General features: G+C 34.6%; 1 protein-coding gene across 1 annotated transcript in view; it reads right to left on the minus strand.

The window, feature by feature from the left end:
• CEP290 (centrosomal protein 290) overlaps positions 1-22774 on the minus strand; it is a 62454-nt gene that overhangs the window by 18405 nt on the left and 21275 nt on the right. Inside the window, exons 23-41 of the mRNA XM_086749996.1 lie at positions 22343-22458; positions 19965-20067; positions 16636-16866; positions 15906-16079; positions 13695-13806; positions 12712-12917; positions 10501-10652; positions 9440-9551; positions 8009-8464; positions 6772-6936; positions 6421-6528; positions 6203-6337; positions 5280-5546; positions 4050-4157; positions 3323-3522; positions 2447-2660; positions 2115-2252; positions 1795-2016; positions 1134-1250 (exon numbers count right to left, since the gene is read on the minus strand). Of these exons, the coding sequence (XP_086606122.1) occupies positions 1134-1250; positions 1795-2016; positions 2115-2252; positions 2447-2660; positions 3323-3522; positions 4050-4157; positions 5280-5546; positions 6203-6337; positions 6421-6528; positions 6772-6936; positions 8009-8464; positions 9440-9551; positions 10501-10652; positions 12712-12917; positions 13695-13806; positions 15906-16079; positions 16636-16866; positions 19965-20067; positions 22343-22458 (3336 nt within the window). The remainder of the gene's footprint in view (positions 1-1133; positions 1251-1794; positions 2017-2114; positions 2253-2446; positions 2661-3322; positions 3523-4049; positions 4158-5279; positions 5547-6202; positions 6338-6420; positions 6529-6771; positions 6937-8008; positions 8465-9439; positions 9552-10500; positions 10653-12711; positions 12918-13694; positions 13807-15905; positions 16080-16635; positions 16867-19964; positions 20068-22342; positions 22459-22774) is intronic.

Raw genomic sequence — 22774 nt, forward strand, 5'->3', positions numbered from 1 at the left:
ATATACCATATGGTAAATAGCAGGCCCAGCTGGATACCCTAAGTATGCTATAGTGACTGGTGTATAAAGCTGACGCAGTTTAATGCTATTATCAAACTCTTCCTTAGCTTTCAATACTCATTTTCCCAAAAAAAAAAAAAAAGTGACACATTTTATGAAATTAGAGATACTAGTGCAATGTATCCTTTTACTTTGAGTTACAGTTAGTAAAGAAGACAGATTAAAGAAAAAGGAGTGTTTTTCTACGCCAATTTACAGCAGATCTGTCTTCTGCAGCTCACCAGGAGTTTATACGCCCCTGCTGCACATCTCTTCTCTGAGAAATGGAATCTCTAATTAAAGTTACAATTCAGTAACTACAAATTATACATCAGTTAAAACTTGTACCTATGTGATCACAGATAGCTACTGAAAAATCACAGTCAGTATTCCTGTAAGAAATTTTTGTGTTAAATTAAAAAATTGGACTTTTCCCTTCTCCAGTTAGTGTCTGTACTTTAATTGGAAGCGTAAGTGCGGTCCTAGAGTAATATTTAATATAATAGTCCGAATGTTATTATGCAAGCATGCTCTAATATTCCAGTATACTTTATGATTACTATGACAAGGCACTAATTAGTTACTGAAGTAATAAACTAACAAGCAAAAATCCAAACAAAAAAAACCTGGTAAAATGAACACATCTCCAATCACTCACAAACTCTTGTATGTCGAGGTCGCTATTGTGAAGAATAACCTCTTATACAGAGATCATCCCTTTTAGGATTCACTCTTTTGCTCCTACTTCATGTTTTTATCATTGCATTGATTTTGCAAACGCACATTTGACAGCACTTATGTAATCAATTTCACTGCTACCTATAAAATCTTAGTTTTCTAAAAATCTTAGTTTTCTAAAACTTGTCATGAATCTTTAACTCTACAAAAAGGGCAAGAAAATATTAATATACCAGTACTAAGCAACAAGAGCAGTAACAAAGAGTATGGGAAAATGAAGAAATTACAGTCAGAAAACTGCTTTTCTTCTCATCAAGTTGTTTGGTTGGGTTTTTTTCAGAGGCAACAGGGACAGCTGAATTGCCTAGACCTAGGCTGATGATGTCTTTCAAAGACACGATCTAAAGATCACATACCTTGTCTTCTCTTACACCTTTTTTTTCTGTTTCTTCACACTTCTTCTCAAGTTCACTTTCCAACTTTTTAATTTTTTTCTGAAGTGCATCTATCAGATTTTGTTCATCAGCTTTGCTCTGAAAAATTACAAATTTTTACAAACTTGAAGTTTAGCGACCACTAACTAAAAATAACGGCATGGTAGAACTAGTTTACAACCTAAATGATCTTTTAAAAATTATCTTTAAATTATTAAAGTATTGGAATGTAACTTTGGATTCTAAACTGAATCATCAGGAGCAATCAGATGAATTAAAAAGAAAACTTGAACAATTCTACTATAAATCCTTTACTTTTCTTCTGAAAGGGGAAATAAGGACAGCCAGGAAGATCACACAATTCCATTTTTCAAAGAAGCTTTGAAAGTGGTAATTCAACTCCTCAGACTCTTTCAAACATATTTCAAGGAGCAAGTATTTTTCAGTCTCTTCCTTTTATTTGCTTCCAACAGCAAAAGCTAATAATAGTTCGTATGTAATCCAGCTGATGAGCAAGCATAAATTTTAAAATCAATTGTAAGTCTCAACGCCTGCCAAAAGTATTTAATCTTTCCTCCCCAAACCAGAACATCTATCCAGAAACTTGACCAAGATTGAACATATTTTTAAAAATCACTTCTACCTGAATGCTACTGCTTAGCCTCCTAATCCGTTTCTTCAGTTCTTCGTTTTCCTTTTCCATTTCGTTTTTTTCTCTCAATATTTTAGCAAATGCTTTTTCTTTCCTCTGAAGTTCTTGGTTCAACTCATCCCTTTCATCAGACAAAGCACCTTCCCTGGTTTTACTTATTTTAAGGTTATCCGTAAGTTTTGTAACCTGATTATTTAATTCCTCTATCTGCATCTAGATGAAAACAAACAAACAAACAAAACAGCAAACCCCTCAAATCAGGATTATCAACAATGCAACAAAGCAGTACAATGATAGTACCTAGCACTCACCGTAAGCTCCTTTGTTTGTCTGTCAACAATCTCCTGGACATTCATATATGCCTCTTTTTGTGATGCAGCAGAAATGATCTGCTGCTCAGCATTAGCAGTCATTTCTGCTCGAAGTTCCAGAAGTGCTTTACTTAAAGCCTAAAAATAATAAATTCAATTTAAGTGAAGAAATTGCTAATATGAAGATTACAAAACAAGAAAAAGCAATTATATTTCACTATGTTACATTATGCAATTATATTCAATCTCCTGCTGTACTATACATAAAATTCTTAAGCATTAAGCAACATTAAACATTTATATGACATAGGGATTCATTTTTGTTTACTAACTTTCTGCTGCTTCTCTTTTATGGCTAACTGGCTCTTCAGCTGTTCCACCAGGTTTTTCAGTGTTGCTGTGGGCGCTCTATTATTTGCTTCTTTTTGGACCTCTAGTTCAGCCTTTACGTTTGCTAATTCCTTTTCCATCTGAGATAACATGTTCCTCAATGCATTTGATTCATCTTTTAGTTGTTCCACATCAATTCTGTGTTTTTCCTGAAGCCTAACAAAAATAAGCATTAACAGAGTACACTGCAATAATTAAGTTAGTAAAATCCAAATAAATAACAAAGGGTACGATGTTATATTTTTTATTATTGTTAAAGCAAATGACACATAGATTTGGAAACAGCAAAAAAAAGACTGACTCAACAAAGAAGGCGTCCATGTAATAAGAAAATTGCTTAAGTAGATCAGCAAAATGAGATCAGAGCATTGTTCATTCTAATTCCTGGCTCTAACAGGCAGAGAAAGCATCATACTTTTCTCTTTTTAAATAGGAGTTAAATTTTCATGAGTTTAACCTTGTTAAGCAGCCAGCCCACACGGATATATCAGGAGGAAAAAACCCCAAAACACAAACCAGGAAGTATCCTGGTAGCTTAAAGATGACTCTCATACCAAGACTCCTTGAATACTTTCTTTTTCACTGGATGGCACAAAGCTAAAAACTGAAAAGCATTTTTCCAAGCCACAGTTTTTCAATATTAGCCTCGATGAAAGGCTACAGATTAAAAATAATTTACAGTTATCAACAATAGTAACTCTTCTGAGTTAGTTTTTTCATCCAAACCTTAAATTCATCAAAATCATGTTCAATTTCATAGACTAGTTCCGTAGCAATACGTAATTACCTTGATTCAGTTATGACATATGTTAACTTACTGGGCTTTGATAGTCTCAAACTCTTTGACTTTCATTAAAGTCATTTGTTTTTGTTTCTCCAAATCATATGATGTTTTCTTTAATTTTCCAACAAGTGAAGCAAGAGAATTATCCTGTTCTGCTACAGTTTGCTCCATTTCAGCTAAGCGGAGAAAATGTTTGTTGTCCGAAAGTGATAAAGAAATCTTTTTCCCTAACTCCTGTAAAACAGAACAAATGCATGCGGTAAACATTTAAGCTTTAAATCAAAGGTGAGCATTAGTGATGCATTTTAAACTCAATCCTGAATATAACCAAGCATTGGTATCTAACAGGTTTATTTACTGAGATACGATTCTTAGTTCACAGAGAAAGCAGTCACACTGGTCTGAAAAGAGCTTTGTGCATCTAATGATCCACAGAATAACCAGATAAATACAAGTTTCACCTTATCATAAAGGAATAAGATAAAATTTCTAATGAAATAGGTTAGTTTAACATAACCACAGACTGAATGAAAAGAACAGAAAACAAATCATGCCCCTCTCTCCTAGAAGGCTCCATAAATTAGGATGATATGAAAAATGCTCATCTATACTGAGGTGGTAACTTTGGTTTTTTACACCTCAAATTAATCTTCTGTGAATCCTCTCATCATTTATTGCTTACTTTTGACTGTGAAACTGTTCTTTTGAGCAACAATTTTATGAATTTTGGAACACTAATCTCACAAATACATATAACTCACCAAAGCAGTCTGTTTAAATCTATTAAGGGAATTGTCAGTATGCAAATTCAACTTCTGGTGTAGAACTCTAAGGTCTTCCTCGTGCTTCTTTACTATTTCCTCTTGTTCCTGTTAGTTCAAAATAAAATATAACTCCACTGATGCCTGCTATTCCAGAAAGTCATGAAACTACAGTGCCTTCATGTTCATTGCTTACTCACTGCTGACTATTGCTTCCCAAATTTTCCTCTAATTCTGGCAGTTAAAAAACTTTTCTTTTTGCTATAATCAGGTTTTTTTTTAACCTTTTTAATACTGTTGGGAAAAAATCTACTATTGCAGTTTTAAGCTATGTAGCAAGTAGTATGGCACAACAGGACAGGAACTGGAGAGCAAAACAGTTGGTGCTGGTCCTCACCAACTGCAACTATCAATGCAGACAGTGATATCCATACTATGTACTTTTCAGGTCTATTTACTTTGGGCTATAGTGTGATCTCATGGACTGAACGTCTGCTAGCAGACAGAGTGCAGTAGGCTCATTTTTAGGCTGCATCTTCTGGTTTAGTTCCAAACAAAAAACTTAATTTCTCCAAGAAGAAAAAGTTACATATGTTAACCAAAGCACACTACGTGAAGATGATAGGAAGTCTGCTTTGGAAATGTACTTCTGATCCACACACACTAAAACTGATACATGTTTAGTCTTGAAGTACTACTTAGACACAAGGTTTATGCTCAAAATATGCTTTAAGAGTTTAAAGAATAAAGAATATAAAGTATGCTTAAATAATACAAAGTATGCTTAGATAAACTGTTTAGGCTTTAAAATATGCTTTAAATTAAAATATGCTCTAAGGATCATATTTTCGATAAATGCATCTTTCCTGTACCTTTCAAATTCACTGCAAGATGCAGTCCAGAGATCATTGTTGCAATACTGGAAAATCCCATATAAATATATAATATACTGAGACCACTTCTCACAGTAGAATTTTCATTTTCTTCCTGTCACACTAATTTAATTCCTAGACAGACATCACATATACAACCTCTTGACCGCGCAAGCCTCCTATTTTAAGAAATTAAAAAATTCTACATGAACTTGCTACATAAAAAATTACTAATTGTCTCTGTTGTTACCTCTGAGGTGAGAAATTTTTTAAGATTTTACTAACAATGAGATAAACAAAGAATCAACTGAAACAACTTAAAAATGTAAGAAATTTTGTGCAAAAAAAGTTTAACTACCTCTCTTGCTTTAGCAAGCAAACGCTGGTATTTTTTTAACACTTCCTCCTTTTGATTTAATCTTGCTTGCATATTTGCAATGGTTTGATGAGCAATTTTTATGGCATGATGGTACTCTGGATCATCTTCTTGTTTGCCTAATTCAGCCACTATTTTCTCTCTTTCTGATGTTGCAGGTAATTGAAGTCTTAGTTCATTTATAACTTTGTCTCTTGATAAAACATTTTGTTCAGCTTTCCACAGAGCAGTTTCCTTTTCTTTTAATTTCTACAACAAAAGGCAATTGTCGCATTTCCAGAATTCAAACACTGCAAAAAGATCTTACTTTTTAAAAAATGTACCAGAAAGATTTGTCTAAATGGACTCATACACTCAAACCATTTTGTGCTAAGTTCTGGCTGTATGGGATTAGTAGCAGATGAAAAAGTCCCAGAATATCATTACCATGTCCTTATGTATTATTTGCTTGGCACAAGATACTGAGGCAACTCATTTTGTGCTACCAAATTAAGAAGCTGCTGTTTTTCAAATTTCTTAAGAACTACAAAGTATCTTCTGTAACAGAATTTCAATTTAGCAACCCAAGATAAAAGGGTTTTGCTAATTCACCTACTAAATTCAGTGTAACACTTGCTAAATTTAACTAGGTATAGTCACCTGAACTTTGTACAGCAAGAGCAAATTACCTTACTAAATGAACATTTTCAAATATTCAAAATTTTTCCCCAATAATTTGTTCCAATTGAAAAAATATTTCATTTTAGTCATGGTATTATTACTTTATTTACATTTTCTCTGTGTTAAAAACTTGAGGGACTGGACACATTTGAGTGACATTTATAAAAGCATATTTATTATATTAAAAAAAGGTTATAGAAATACAAACTTTGTTGCTTTATATGATAATTTATACATTTAATTACCTCCTCCAGTGATTTGCATGTTGCCTTAGTTTCCAGGATTGTTCGAATATGCTCCCAAATCTTTCTCAAAGCCAACTCAAGTTGTTCTGGGAGTGGCAAACCAGGGTCTGGAACTGATCCTGTAGCCTCTTCTAACTGCACAGAAAGATTCATATTCATGTAATCTGACAGCTCCAAAAAACATCGTTATGAGTCTATTTTTAGTTAATTCAATGTACCTTTAGAGCTGTACTAAGTATTTCATTTTGTTGATGATCATACAGGTCTAATTGGCGCTGCAGTTCTACTTCCCTCTGGTCCCAAGCCATTTGCCTTTCTTCATGAAACTGTAACAAATGTTTGATAAAGCTATTTTATTTATTGAAGGCAATGGGAATTTTATAACCAACTACAATAGAGAAAAAATATATACCAAAATATAAAATACTCAAACATGGTATTAAAAAGAATTGCGAAACCAAGATACAAACATCTATGTTAAAAACTTACTAGGAAGACTCTTCCTTTTTAAAACCATTTAGTGAAATAAGGAACAGGCTGTTTTTCTAACAGCATGCAGAAATACATACCTTGTTCTGCTGTACAATTTCTTCTTCCAGATTATTGATTGTATGTTCATATTCAGAAATTATATTACGCAAACACTTCACCTCTTCCTTTTGTTTGACTAACTCTCGATTGAGTTTAAGTTCCTGCAGATGGAGTTCCTCCATCTTCATATGCCATTCAATTACCTAATAATGAAAGATACACTATTGTATTTACCAAGGCCACAGACCAGCTATATGCAGCTACACTCTTTGACTTTGAGACCATATGAGACTTATCCAACCAACAGGAAGACGTTCTGCCTTTTTAAGCTTCTTCATTTCTCTTGAGTGAGGAGGCATGGCAAAAGCATGAAACTGCAAGAAGAATGACTGAAAAGCACAGCAGACAACTGGAGAGGCAACAGGTTTCCCCTACACTGAGAGAAGTGCATTGCAAGTAATTTTTAGATGACCTAACTAACCCATACCCTATGCGTCTATCCAGACTGCATGAAAAAACCATGCAAGAAGTTTGATTGACTACTCTAAAAGAGCAAAAGCAAAACCAGTAAAAACTGTATGTATTAAAAAATGCACATGTACTAAGAATAACAGACATATTTATGTTAAAATGCTCTAGAAAAAATATTTGAAAACTAGCTTAAAACTAAAACATGCCAAAAGCGCTACAACCATTGCTTATGTGCAGACATCTTTGGTCATCACAGATATAATCATATTCTATAATATACAGTGGAAGAGAAGTGAGAAAATCTTATTCAAACTTCAAGGCAACATTGTTTACAATAGCAAAATATGATAAAGAGAGTCACATGAGTATAACAACATTTCTGATCATGCTGCCTAAATTACTGCCCCTGGATTTATTTTAAAAGATACGGATTTGTAGTGAATATTTCAATGCAAGATCATGGAACAGAACTTCAGAATGCTACTCTGTGTTTAAGTTAATTTCATTCATAATTGAAGTCAATTTAATATAACTAAATTCATAGTCGGCCTCTACTTCCTAGGTCACTTATTGGGCACAAAAGAAAATTAGTAAATCTGCGATGACTTTTATAGGGCAAATAACTAATGTATTACTTTTTTTAAAAGAGGAAAACAAAAAACGATAGCTATCATAGTCTAACAAAGTGCATTTCAAGTCATTAAGTTCTACATTAAAATAGACATTCAGGTACAAGCCAAACTGAAATGTAATTTAAGTGCAGATCAGATAAACAAAGCTATTCAAAGTTGTAAAATAGCAAACCTTTTGAGCTCCTCTTGTATCCTTCAGCGCACTTACTAATTCTTCTAAACTTTTCAGTTTTAAGTTCATCTCTAATGCTCTGTTTTCTGCATTTCGACGCTCCTGCTGGGCATGCTGAACTTCTTCCAGGATCTTTAGTTTGTCATTCTGTAGTTGAATCATTGTTTTGGAGAATTTTTCTTGCTGTGCTAAAGGCAGAGCTCCACTAAACTGTCGCCGCAAAGACTGAACTGTCTGTTGTAAATGTTTGGCTCTATTTCTTCCTTCCAGTCGGGCAAAATATAAGGCTTGCTCTCTCTCATCAAGTTTCTGCTCTAAACGTAGATTATGGATCTCCACCTTCTGTAGTTTCAATTTAAGTGCCTCCAATTTGCCTACAGCAACAGATTCACTACCTTGAAGGGCTATGATATGTTGATGCAGTTTTGCAATAACTGCTTTTTCATCTGACTGTGCCTAAGAACAAAATATATAGAAAAAATATTTTTCCTTTTGAATATTTTACTGCAGTGTATATGTAAATATAAACAGGCAATTTTTTTTTTTATTTCATAGAATCATAGAATGGTTAGGGTTGGAAGGGACCTTCAAAGGTCATCTAGTCCAACCCCCCTGCAAGAAGCAGGGACATCCCCGACTAGATCAGGTTGCTCACAGCCTCATCCAATCTGGCCTTGAACATTTCCAGGGATGGGGCATCAACCACCTCTCTGGGCAACCTGTTCCAGTGTTCTACAACTCGCATTGTAAAAAATTTTTTCCTAATAAAATATATTCCATGCATTTTATTTCATAGACAAGAGCACAAATTGGCCTCTAAAAACAGTTTTTTCTTTTTCCACTATGGTTTCTACAGCCACATTTTAGAAGTACATCTTTTCAGATACTGATCTTAAAAATTGTAACTTTACAAAATACCACAAAATTAGGAAGAAATGTATACCTAAACTTAGATAATATGGTCATGTAAAAGCTGACAAAACTGTTCTATTTAGGGATTCAAATAGAATATGAAAACAAATCCCAATAAATTGTTTCAACTAATAACAAAGCAATATAAGAAGTCTACTGCAAATCTTCAAGGTTTACAAGTCATTGCTTGTCTTGTAAAAAATGATCAAACTTACCTGATAATATATTTACATGTTGACCATAAGCTATTAATCATATAGGAATAAATATTATCTAAATAACACAGAAAAAAGCCCAGGATCTCTAATAGCTGTAAAGCCAGAAATGGAAAAAATGAAGAGGGGAATAATTAATGTAGTACAGAACTCTTGAAAGGGTATGGCCACTATAGGGACCAGCTTGCTAAGATTCTTCTGAAATGCTTTTGCAGTTTCCTAATCCACTGTAAAATTACTTAATTTCTTCTCATTCCCAGGAAAAAAAATCCAAACTGTAGTGTTAATAAAGGTTGAATTTTACCTGATAGTCTAAAATTTGCATTCTAAGAAATTCCACCTCTTTATCTCTGTATTGCTGGCGTGCCTCCAGAGCTTCAACTTGCATTTTTGCCACATCAGACAGTTCTCTTAACCTTGCAGGGAAAACAAGAGTATTATGTCGCTTGAAACCACTGAATAACCTGTTAAGTTTTTCTACATAGAAGATGCTAAGAAAAGATGTTTAGTATGTTTCCTCAAGCAAAATATTTGAAGACATCGTTCTTTTCAGCATACTCCTCTCTACTACTCAGAGTATTTGTTACGAAAATTCTTCTGTATTGTCTCTCAGCTGTTTCACAGGACATTTTCCTGTAAGTTATACAGAAGTTTCCTAGCAGTTACCTACTCCAGGAAAACAATGCCAAGTTTTTTAATTGAACTAAGCATCTCTGTCCTCTATTTCTCTCCTGCTTCAGGAGATAAATGTTCAAAAAGTTTCATTCTCAATTCCCTTCTCAGCTTCCCCAAGTCTAATAACACATTTTCAGTGTCACAAATGATGCAAATATCCCCATAGACTTTGCTGCTTCAGGAATATAACAGGATTACATACCAACATATCTAAAAAGGCCGGTTTTTCAATTTATGCATACAAAGTTAATCTCATTTAAGTAGATGGCAAAAAAAAAAACCCACAGCAGTTTAATCTTCTGTGAGTCTTTGAAAGTAAGAATTGTTTTCCAATTTCTTTTATGAGATTTTTAGACATTTAAGGGATGTTGTGGCACAGAAACAAAATAAACCTTAATTAATTAGTTTAAAAATACTGTCATAAGTATCAAAGTGCACACTTATCCATGTTTATCCAGGCCAGCACTTAATTCCTTGTTCAAATCAAGATGAAGCAAATTACTTTCTTTATAGGAACAAATTAAATGCTTCATTTTTAATTCCAAATTTGGCATATATAAATTTTTAAAAAAGGCATTGAAAATTATCTGTTAGTAATACATAAGTAGTGTATTACATAAGCCTATATAGCCTAAATTTTTGCATGCTTCCAAACATACTGCATTCAAAATTTATTACTTCAACACTTACTTTGATACTTCAGTCCTGAGCTCCATCTCACGCTTCTCTAGGTCCATGATTTGTCGTCTATCTGCATCACTTACTGCCTTACTTACACTCTTTGACAATTCATCTCTTAATTCCTGTTCCACTTTCTGTGCCTCAAGGTTTATTTTGGTGAGCTTAAAAAAAGAACAAAATCCAAAACAAACAAAATGGTATCCTAAGCACATAAGTCCTCCCAATCCTGCAAAGAAAAAGCAGTGCCAGAAGAATCTTTTCTTTTCTAGTTATTACAAAACACTGTTCAGCTGTGTTCAAAAACCAGTTTCCTTTCCTCACCGTGCAAACATCTTTTTGTTTACACCATTGCACACAAGCTGGCACAGAACAGGATTCTAAATTAAACACAATTCTTATTACTGAATTTTCTTAAAACCATTACCACAATAACTTGATCTTAAACTAAAATAAGAAAAAAAAAAAGAATAAGACCGTAAACTCTTTAGGAAATGAAAGTCTTACTTATATGCTTATATACTGTCTACTATATTGGGACAGGTAACACAAATACAGATTATAAGTGCCAAGACTCACGACAGTGTAGTTCTTTCGTTCTTTCTAAAAAGAAGTTTCATAATTAAGTGATACGCTTTCAAGTAGCCTGATTTTTCAAGTTGATTATTAAATATCAAGTAACCAATGTTTCAATTCAAACCAAAGATCATTTAGATTGATATCTGAAAAGCATTAGGCAACACAGAGAAGCCTTAGAAATTAATTTAGTAAATCAGTTGTGGCAGATTAATCTGATACCACTCCTTAATAAAATAACTGATTTCCTAAACAAACAAACAAAGTGTGGTGTACCTTCTTATATGCACTTCACATATTTGAGGCAGTACTATCTGGAAAACTAACAATCACGTTGATATAGATTTACGAGTTTAGTAGACTTCTAGTTAACAATTCTTAACCTGATATAACTTACAACTTTCATCAATTACCATATCACAATCACGTGTTGTCTCTCTCTCTCTCTCTAAAAAAATAAAGCAGTGATGCCAGCTTAGCAGGCATTGACACAACAGGAGTATATGAAACAGAAAATATATGTCTGGACCTACAGAAAAGAGGAAAAAAGGGATATAAAGAGGAACTAATAAGAAAATATTGTGCCATTAGAAGTTCATCAACTCAAAATGAAGGAAGTCTAGCAGACCTAAATATATCACAAGACAGATAATTATTTATGCAAAAGCAAAAGGGGAAATGTGATCCTAGCGTCTATCACCCGAGGTATTTCTTAATGAAATAAATGAAGTCATGACATCAGAAAAGGCTTTAACTATACTGCTGCTGAAAAGCTTTGTACACTTTCAGGTACTCTAAGTCCCAAACTAATTCAAATCAAAACATTGTAACAAACACTACTAAAACAACAAAGAAATGAGGAGTCCAGATAAGAGCAATTCAAAATAGCTAGGCTAAATTATAGCAAAGTACAAGGAAGTGAAATTAATACAATCTATCATCACTCCTGTCAACATAATGATTGTTTTTCTTCCCTTGTATTTAAATTATAGGCCAATACTGGCATAAGAACAAATGTGTACAAATGCTTATAAATAAATTTAGACTGGAAATGAAGTCTCTTACTATTACATAATGAATTTATGGAACAAACTTAAAATGTGAATAGTGGGGACGAAAGAAATCTAAGAAGATTAAGACCGATGTGACAGGAATACTAAGGAACATCAGCTTCAATGACACATGACTTCTCTTCTATTCCTGTATTATAGATGTTTGACACATGACAGAGGACATAGCCAGTCTGTAACGAAACCACGACCCTATCATTTGCAAAAGGGATGCAACCATCTAACATTTTTTGAATCATTGGTAATTAAGGGAAAATTTCAGAAAGGGGATCATATGAATTAGAAGAAATAACAGGTTAAGAACAGACTTTTTTTCTAGCAAACTATCTGTCAGGATGCTCATTATGTGTTTTACAGAGGTCAACTAATGTTTGAAATAAACTACTGACAAATTAATGAGTTGTATTTTTTACAAATGTCCTGGACATGCAAAATTGCAGCTGCTAAAGGCAGCTATATTGTGCACCACAAGCTTATTTGGCAGTCATGATACAAAATAGATTAATCCTTTTTGAAAAGCTCAAAAATATGCTTTTAAAATGTGTTAGATTATGCTGTTAAACTTCAATAGATTTACCTCAGAAAATTTTGTTTCCAATTCAAAATTACGTTCTTCTATTTGCTTTACAGTGTTCCTCAAATGTTCATACATTCGTTGCGAATGTTCTGCTCTCTGTCTTTCATTTAGTTCCTTCATTTCCAACATCGTGATTTTCTTAGAAATGGACAATATCTCACTGTTGGTTATTGCTTTTGTGGCCTTGTCCATGGCATTTTCATCTCCTATATTAAAAAATATTTCAATTAGGGAATACACAAGCTGATGCTACTATGAAAATTATTTGAACGATGAAACAGAACATGAGTTTTGCTTTATCTCTGTCAGGTAAACTTTATCAAAACACCCGTATTATTTTTGCAAACGGCAGGCATGGCTATCTTGCCTTATTACATGTTTGAAAGGTATGGTATTATGGTAAGGTATTATTATAAATTATGAATTGGTATATCTGCAACCATGGTTATTGAGACTGACAACTATTTTCAATGTAGCCTTTCACTTTATCCTTAACTCAGCTGGTAAATCTTCAGGAAATTTAATTTAAAATCTTTAAAATAAATAGATGTAGATTAGTTCATCTTGAATGATGAGAATGTACAAACGTTGTTGTAAAAACAAGGCCTAGATATCAAGAAAAAAATACTCTGTTACACAGCATGAAACAGGAAAAGTAAATAATTTTCCTGACAACCTATAAAGTACTTTGACTGACAATCAAGCTAGAACATACTGCACCTTATTGAAAAAAAAAAAAAAAAAAAAAAAAAATCAGGTGATGTTGCTTTACAAGTTCCAGCTCAGGGAGAGTCAGTACCAACCCCCCAAAAAAAAAAATCACCAAAAATAATTCAGACAATTAATGAAAGATATAAAATAGTTTTGACTTTTTTTGCTGTTGCTGCTTTAAGATATATCAATTTAAAAACATTTTAAAATATTACTTTTACACAGGACATACCATTTGATTTTTAACGTTGCAATATAATTTTCATACTTGCCTAGTTTAGTCATCTGTTCCCAAGCCTGTTCTACAGTGTGAAGTTTCTCTTTTGTGATCTCCAGTTCCTTATTCAACAAATTTATCTGTGCTTTCAAGGATTCATTCTCCTGCTGTATGACAAAAAAGTTGCAACGTAACAGGAAACGACTTAACTGTAGCAGACTTGATGTTTGGTATCTATAAAACTTTTAAATTATATTAAATATATTTATTAAATATAAATATTTAATTTTAAATTACAGATTTTACCTATGCACAACCCATAGTCTACATATATACAAGGGAAGAGCTACGGATGTTGTCTACCTGGTCTTCTGTAAGGCCTTTGACACGGTTCCCCACAACATCTTTCTAAAATGAAGAGATATGGATTCAATGGGTGGACTGTTCAGTGGGTGAGGAATTGGTCAGATAGTCACATCCAGAGGACAGTGGTCAGCGGCTCAACGTCCAGAGGGAGGTCAGTGACAAGTGGTGTCCCTCAAGGGTCCGTACTGGGACCAGTGCTGTTTAACATCTTCATCAATGACATAGACATTGGGATCGAGTGCACCCTCAGCAAGTTTGCAGATGACACTAAGCTGAGTGGAGCAGTCAACATGCCTAAGGGACAGGATGCCATCCAGAGGGACCTGGACAAGTATTGAACCTCATGTGATCTGCATGGGCCTAAGACCAAGTGCAAGGTCCTGCACCTGGCTCGGGGCAACTTCCCGTATCAATGCAGGCTGGGGGATGAAGGGACTGAGTGTAGTCCTGCTAAGAAAAATTTGGAGGTACTGGTGGATGAAAAACTGGACATGAACCATCAATGTGTGCTCCCAGCCCAGAAGGCCAATCATATCCTGGGCTGCATTAAAAGAAGCATGGCCAGCAGATCATGGAGGTGATTCCACCCTTCTACTCAGCTCTGGTGAGACCTGAACTGGAGTACCGCATCCAGCTCTGGAGCCCTCAGCACAGGAAAGACATAGACTTGTTTGAGAGAGTCCAGTGGAGGGCCACGCAGATGATCAGAGGGCTGGAGCACCTCTCCTATGAAGAAAGACTGAGAGTTGGGTTTGTTCAGCCTGGAGAAGAGGAGGCTCCAGGGAGACCTCTTAATAAGTAAAGCCGACTTACAAGAAAGATGGAGACAAACTTTCTAACAGGGCCTGTTACAGCAGGACAAGGGGTAAGGGTTTTAAACTAACAGAGGGTAGATTTAGACTAGATGTAAGGAAAAAAAAAATTATGATGAGGGTGGTGAGACCCTGAAACATGTTGCCCAGAGAGGTGGTAGATGTCCCATCCCTGGAAATATTCAAGGCCAGGTTGGACAGGGTTCTGAGCAACCTGATCTGGTTGGAAATGTCCCTGCTCCTTGCAGGGGGGTTGGACTAGATGACCTTTAAAGGTCCCTTCCAACCCAAACTATTCTATGATTCTTTGGTATATGGCAACAGAAGAGCATAAGTTTTCTCCTAAGCGTAAAACTGCTAGTCTTTACTCTCTATATTGTATCTTACTGTCAACTAGTATTACCATGAACACTTATCATCAGTGACGGTGATTCCTAGAGTGTCTAGAATTAGATCAAGAGAGCTGTTTGTTATACTGAACACCCCATTAACAGTGGGAAAGAAAGAAATACTTCTGGAAGATATTTCACCCCACAGAGGATATTTCATCTTGCACATAAATACGTCTGAGACAGATCATATGCTTCTTTTAGCTCTTTTAGACATCTAATATGATGCCAAACATTAGTTTTGTAAATGTTCCTTCAGTCCTCCAAATAGAAACACAAATTTCCACATTAACCAGTAAAACAAATTGAACACTTCATATTAATTTTCAATTTATAATTTTCTAAACATCTGTTTAGTTTGCTATTGAGAAATTATTCTCTAGCTCTTTAAAACTGCTGAAATAGGCAATGCAAGTTTTCATACACACAAAATTTCATCAGAGAAGGAATCTTTCATTCTTTAGCTAACACAAATGTACCTACCTGTTCCCAAGCACAAAAATTTAATAGGTCACTAAATTTACCGACCACATGTATTTAACCCTTGTCAACTACAGAAACCCAACTGACAAGAACACGACATGAGTTTTAACTACTGGTTAAACTAATTTCTTTGACTATTACGTGAGAGCAAAAAACCAATGCAGAACGAATGTACAAAGAGGTTTTATTCCTTTAGAGTTCAAATGCAAACGTTACCTCCATGTGTTCCATGTTTGTTGTCCGTTGGACAAGCAAGTTATCTTTTTGTAACATATCTCTGTATTTAGCAGTTAATGCATTATATTGCTTATTAGCCAGTTCCAGCTCAGACAATGGCACACTACTATCCAACGCCTTTTGCAGAGCTGCAATCTTAAAGTTAGCCATTTCCTATGAAAATAATCAATACAACAAGGTTACTAAGGTCTGCTAGATATTTAAATAGAAAAAGTAACATTACTCTATGAAAAAAGGATACCACTTAATAAAATGCTGTAGAACATGATACTGGTTTATTTTATTAAATTACTGCCCGTCTTTATAAATTGCTTGCAATGAACATTGACAAAATTTCTCTGGTATTCCAGCTCTCTGGGTAATTTTATCAATAGATGCCTCTCAATCATAAGTCACTGTCAAAAACATATTTTAAAAAGATGAGTAAATGCAGGCCTTAGCAACCTGCAAGGCCAAAAGGTAAGATTTGGTTTCATATGACACTTTCAATAAAAATAACTTACTGAAGCAGCTTCAGAAGGGGAAAACTGACAGGCTTAATGTTATGCTTATTTAAATATAAAGAATGTGTTAACAAAATTTGTAAAAGCATTTAACATGCATTTGGGTAATATATTCAAGAAACTAGTACTGCCTCAATTTTTACAAAGTGAATTTATTGCCAAATTGTAAAAATAAAAATGTGCACTATTACTACTATAAACTATACCTTGAATCGTTGCAAGTTTCCAATCTTCCCTGTAACTGCAGTCTCCATAGCTATTATTTCACCCTTTAGTTTCTCATTTTCTTTTCTAAGATGCCGTTCCGTTTCAAGTAAAGTGGTATACTGCCTTGTTAGTGACCTTTCATTAACTCGCAAAACAGTTATTTTTCTATTGTTTTCAGCAAGTACTTTTTTTGTTTCATCGGGATCCAGGTGAAGCGCACTGAGTAAATTCTGCAAAATAATTTATTTTAACAAGAGCTTTGTACAGAAATATGGTAAAACTCAACTACATAGACAAGCTTTCTTATACCTTTAATAATCTAGGTGTAAAAATTCCATTAAACTGTCTGAAATAATTTCTTTTTGCTAATAGAGCAAATACACACACTCAAAATATGCATAAGCATACAATATTCTACTACAAGAAAAGAAAAAATTAAATCTTCTAAATCACTTGTTTCTGAGGAATAGAAGCTAAACACTTGTGACGGACTCATCGGAATTTTAGTTAATGCTAAAATGTTTAAAAAACTTTGAACAAAAATATTTCTCAGCATACATTGTCATCAGTCTTCCTCTCTTTTACCAGAATCAAAACAAACGTATAAGAACAACTTCCTAAACCAAACAGAATTCCTGTGGTTCCTAACAAACACTAATTGGTATTTGGTAAAGTAACCACAGGACCCCTCCTATGGTTTTGTGTGTATGTGTGCACACATGTATTTGCATGCATGTAAAATCTGAGGTGGGAGGAGCGAATAGGAGGAGAGGGAACTACAGTGACTCAGGTTACAGAAAGCATGTGAACTTTAGCTTTGCTGTTGTACGCTTCAGTTTGTCAAGGACATATGGAGTAGAAATTGGAGCTGTAAAATCTCATATTCCTATGAGCCTAATGAAGAAGAGTGAGCTGGTAGCTAGAAAAAACTCCTGAGTCCTGCAAGTATGAAGTCATGAAAAAAATCTAGTTCTGTGACAACTGGCAAAGCTTTGGCTTTTCTGATCAAGAAGTCTGTTTTTCTTAAGATTTTAAGAGCAAGCAATACATTTTCATTAATCATAGAATCACAGAATCGTTAGGGCTGAAAGGACCTTTAAAGGTCATCAAGTCCAACCCCCCTGCAAGGAGCAGGGACATCTCCAACCAGATCAGGTTGCTCAGAGCGCCGTCCAACCTAGCCCTGAATGTTTCCCAGGATGGGGCATCAACCACCTCTCTGGGCAACCTGTTCCAGTGCTCATTCACAGTGAATTAATTTCAGATAAATGTTCAATTTGAAAATGTTCATCTAATTCTAATCAAAATTACATACTAACAAAAAATAGTAATAACAAAAAAATAGTACGAAATAGCCTGGAACAGGCTGCCCAGGGAAGTGGTGGAGTCACCAACCTTGGAGGTGTTCAAAAAATGTGTAGACGTGGCATTTCAGGTTTAGTGGACATGGCGGTTTTAGGTTGATGGTTGGACTTGATGATCTTAGAGGTAATTTCCAACCTTAAAGATTCTATGATTCTATGAGTCTAAATAATAGTACGTATTATTATCTTTGGATAGGATGTGTTTCTAGAAACAAAAGCTATTGGGAAACAGTAATTTCCTAAAAGATCTCAGGAATACTTTGATAGCACCACTAATATCATAAAACTCCATTCTATTTTAAAGACATTTGAAAAAAAAAATCCCAGAAATATCTTAATCTGGCTACAATCTACTCCCATGACTCTGGAAATGCAGAATAAGATACTGAACAAATGAAGTAAGATGGTGCGTGCTCCCCCTCCACCTTGTTTTTTTTTAAACATATAGTAGGAACATCTGCAAAACAATTTCAATTTCACTCTTCTGGAAATACATTTAGACTTAATTGCCTCAGGATGCAATTATTTTGCAAATCAATTACAGCTACGAACATGATTATAACCAAGACCACATACCACTAGTAACCTTTCAGCAGAAGAAAAGGGTTAGAACCTAGTTGTCTAAACTTAGCCATCCACAGTCATTTTCAACACCTTGTGATATCCTTGCCCCGTGTCTACTTCTGTAAAAGGACATGTGTGTCATATTTGGCAGCTTTTGGTACCTGCCCAGAGACACCTGAAGCCATCTAAAATTGCACTATGTCTGTGATTAGGCACCTGCATCAATTCCAGGAACTTTTAAATATCACCTTCTTAAAAAGTTGTTTTTCACTTTTCTTAACAGAACATTGAATTCAGCCTTGGTGGAAGTAAATCAAAATAGAAAGATGAATTCTGTTTCCTGCTTTTGTGAAATCCTGATACATACAAATCAACAGGTATATATAAATAAAACATAATTCAAAGTAATAACCTTCGTTCTCAGCATAAATGAATGTGTTTTCCATGGGGGTACCTGCACTGCTCCTCCGCCCAGTCAAACAGCCTGCATAACAACTGCTGCTAAGAGAGCAGTGTGAGTATAAAGTGTGTGTGAACAGAATACCTGAGACTGTCTGAGAGTGCATTTGCTCAAAACTGATAATGTCAAAGAGGAAGATGACCATCAATCATATTGAATAGTAACCATACTTTCAGTGACTTGAAATAAAGAAGGAGTCAGCTTGAAAATTAGTATAAAAGAAGCATGAAAACTTCTAACAGTGGGGCAGGGAGAGTTATAATGCAGTACTCATAACCTAGGTCAGCTTCAGAAGTTTCCCCACTGTCCCTGCTTCTTCTGTGCAGATGTGAGTGCTTTCTCCCTGCTGGACACCATAAGCCTCCACACTCTAGCTAATGGACTGACAGCATCAAGTGCAAAAAGCAGGGACCCACACCTCCGGTGTATGTGACCTTGTGGGGTGATTTCTCACCAGTGCATGGATTAGCAGGCTGCCGGGAGGCACACAGGTACATGTAACACCAGAGCACCCCCAAATGTACACACGTAAGAGGTGTGTGCGCAGTGAACTTGCACTTTCAGGAAAGGGCGTGTGTGCTGGTAACCTGAAGGCACCAGGAAGTGAACAGAACTGTGTGAATGTGCATGTGTGGGATGGGAAATATTTGGGATTAATTCCTGAATGGTGTTTAGAGATTTTTAGGTCTACAGTAACATTTTGTATGTCCCTTAATGTTAGCATTTACCTTTTGTAATGTTGATACTGATTCTGAATGTATAGTACACTGATTGGTAGTTATTTACATTCCACTAATAAATCAATAAACTACTTCCTTTCTCATTTCAATTGAGCACTTTTTCCCTGCAACATTTTCCTCATCTAACAAATTAAAGTATTGTATTAAAACCTCTATGTATTAAAAACTTTCTGAAAAATGAAAGCAACAAAACTACTTACAGAATATGCCTTTATTTTTGTAGCATCCTCTTCTTTTTGCTCTTCTAGCTTTTTCTTTTCCTCTTTCATATCTTCTGATTCTTTCTGCCAGCTCTGCTTTTGACTAAATCAGTAATTAAATATTTTCATTTAGAATTATGGAAGACTTGACGATTTTTAAAACCACAACTAAAACAGTAACACTGAAATATTGCAAATTCAGATACTTATTTTTAGCAGTAACGTAGTTTGAAAAAGACATCATAAATTGTAGATGGATTACTGAAAACCTACCCCCACTGTTTAGGCTGCAGTTACTTTAATGATAAAAATAATTATCTAAGTTAGTGTTGTATCTTTTCTTCACATGTGTACTATAGTGCAGAGATAGATGCCTTACTCCTCAAAAACATACACACATGGGATTTAATCTGCTTTAAATTACACACTTATATTTCAAATTAATTACTTCCTTGCATATGTCTTCGTAAAAATAGGTGAAGTTTAAAACTTTGCAAATAAAAACATTTCTGCTTTAATTACCTTTCTGGAAACTCCAGATCTCCCTTATATAGGAAGGGAGACAAAAATCATAGTATAGGCACTTCCCATGCTGTGAGCTTGGAAATGGGCCTTTTCTTTTTGAAGCAGACTAGGCCCGGCAGATTTCAACAGGTATTCCCAATTATGCCCAGTAATTTGGGTGATAAGATTTATAGCTAGATAAAATGGTTTAGCAATTAATCAATGACTCTTTCCATAACTGTTTCCTTCGCATGAAGCACTTGCATATTCATTAGCTAAGAGAGACAACTTGCAAGAGGAACAAGGCTTTTGCAGTTCCTGAGAGACAGAATACTCAAGTTGATTTTGAAGTATTTTTAATTAATCATATGGAACAGTACAGTGTCATAAGGAAAAGATTACTTGCTCATTCTCTGAGAATTTCCCACAGCATAGTAGTTGGCTTTTTGTTTAAAAGATTTTGGTTCAAATTTCCCTCAGGAAGAGGACAGAAATAAATTTAGTTTTCCCATATCGAAATTCTGCATTAGAGCTCAGACTTCTAAACAAAAGGGCAGGCAATGGCTCTAATAGTAACTCAATTTTTTCAATGGTTTTGCAAATCTTTCCCTCTATTATTATTTATTTCAGATGCATAAAGGACATAATTTCCCACCCTAGTTTTTCAATTTCAGGGAAAAACAAACAAAACCATTAAAAGATTCAGCTTCACTTTGGTTTAAACTACTCTCCTCTATCCACTTATATTTATTTATATGGAAACAAAAAAGACTATGAACTGTATAAATATGTCTAATAAAGGAGTTCCTATAGACTGTATAGGATAGTTTAGGCTAGTTTAAAGAAATAATCAAGGGTATTTCAGAAGCTGTATTTTCCCTTCAAAGAAGATCTCTTAGTTTCTCCCATAATGGAGGAAAATTGCGGAAGAGGAAACGAAATGCTCTGAAAGTGAGTCTTTATGGGATGCCAAGTCAAAGAATCACCTCCCCTAACTTCAATCTGTAACCGTTTTGGAGAAGGAGCCTTGAATAATCATCTTATCCCTATCATTGATGTAATATCTATCAATATCTAATCTAGTAGTAAATGAAGCAGTATATTATAGCTTTTAAAATTTTCAAAAAGCTACAGCTTTAATGTTTCAAACAGAGATAATGTTATCTGTGAAGTCTTAACTAATTCGAAGAAGAAACAAAATTCAAAAAACTGATTGAAAGAGGGTCCTAAAAAATAAAACACCCTAATTCCAAAAGCCATCCATGTCTGTTCATTCCAAACCAAAGACAGAGAGGACACAACTAATAGTCTGTTAATTGAAGAATCCAAATCAACATATTCATCCCTATGCTTCTAATAGATGGAAATATTTTTGAATGCAATTTTTTTTCACCATAAGAAGAATTTTATAGAAATTAGATTCAATGCAGCCTATAAAGGAACTAAAAGTCTGAAAGAAAGTCAGCTACGAAGTCATGATGTCTGAAATTTTGAAACAGATTTCTGACTGTATTTGGATAACAGTTTTCTTCCTCCCCACCCCCCGTTAAGACCCATATTTGAAAGCCAAAGAAAATGAGACTGAAATGTCCATAATACCAGGTTCTAACAAAATACAAGACATTGGATGCAGAAAGAACAACGCAATCCTCATTATAAAGTACACAGTATGAGAAGAGTTCAGCAGAAAATGTTTTTGTAAGAGTTTTCTGAATCTTTACAGGACTAAAGAAATATAAGGAGTCCATATTCAAGAGCAGCAGCATTTATGACATTAACCAGAAAATTACCTCAACACAGAAGAAAATCTTGTATTCAAAATTAGTAAACATTTAGAAAGTTGAATTTCCATAATTCAGAAAAGAGAACAATACCTTTGATATTCTTTATACAGCAAGCCCTGTTGATGACGAATTACTGCAAATTTTTGCTTGTAGTCCTCTACTGCATCTTCTAATTGTTTAAGTAACTGTTCTTTATTTTCCAGTTCCTAATGATTATTTTCCAAATAAAAATATTTATGTGATTAATATAGGTTTTAAACACTAAAGGATTAATCAAAATGTCAGTACTCCCCTGTGTTTTTCATGATAGATGCCTCTGTCATGAACTGTGTGAACTGAAGATACAGAATATGTATTTTCTCTAGAAGGAAGAGATGAAAAAAAGTCCAATAAACTTTTACATTCATATGAATAGGTGTGAAACAGTGCTTAACTGCACTGTGGATTACAGCTCTCCAAGTTCAAAACACCATGACATGTTGCTAGCCCACAAAGAATACTAATAATATAACTGGAAAGCGA

Source organism: Chlamydotis macqueenii, chromosome 1, assembly GCF_036417535.1.
Source record: "Chlamydotis macqueenii isolate bChlMac1 chromosome 1, bChlMac1.mat, whole genome shotgun sequence".
NCBI lineage: Eukaryota > Metazoa > Chordata > Aves > Otidiformes > Otididae > Chlamydotis > Chlamydotis macqueenii.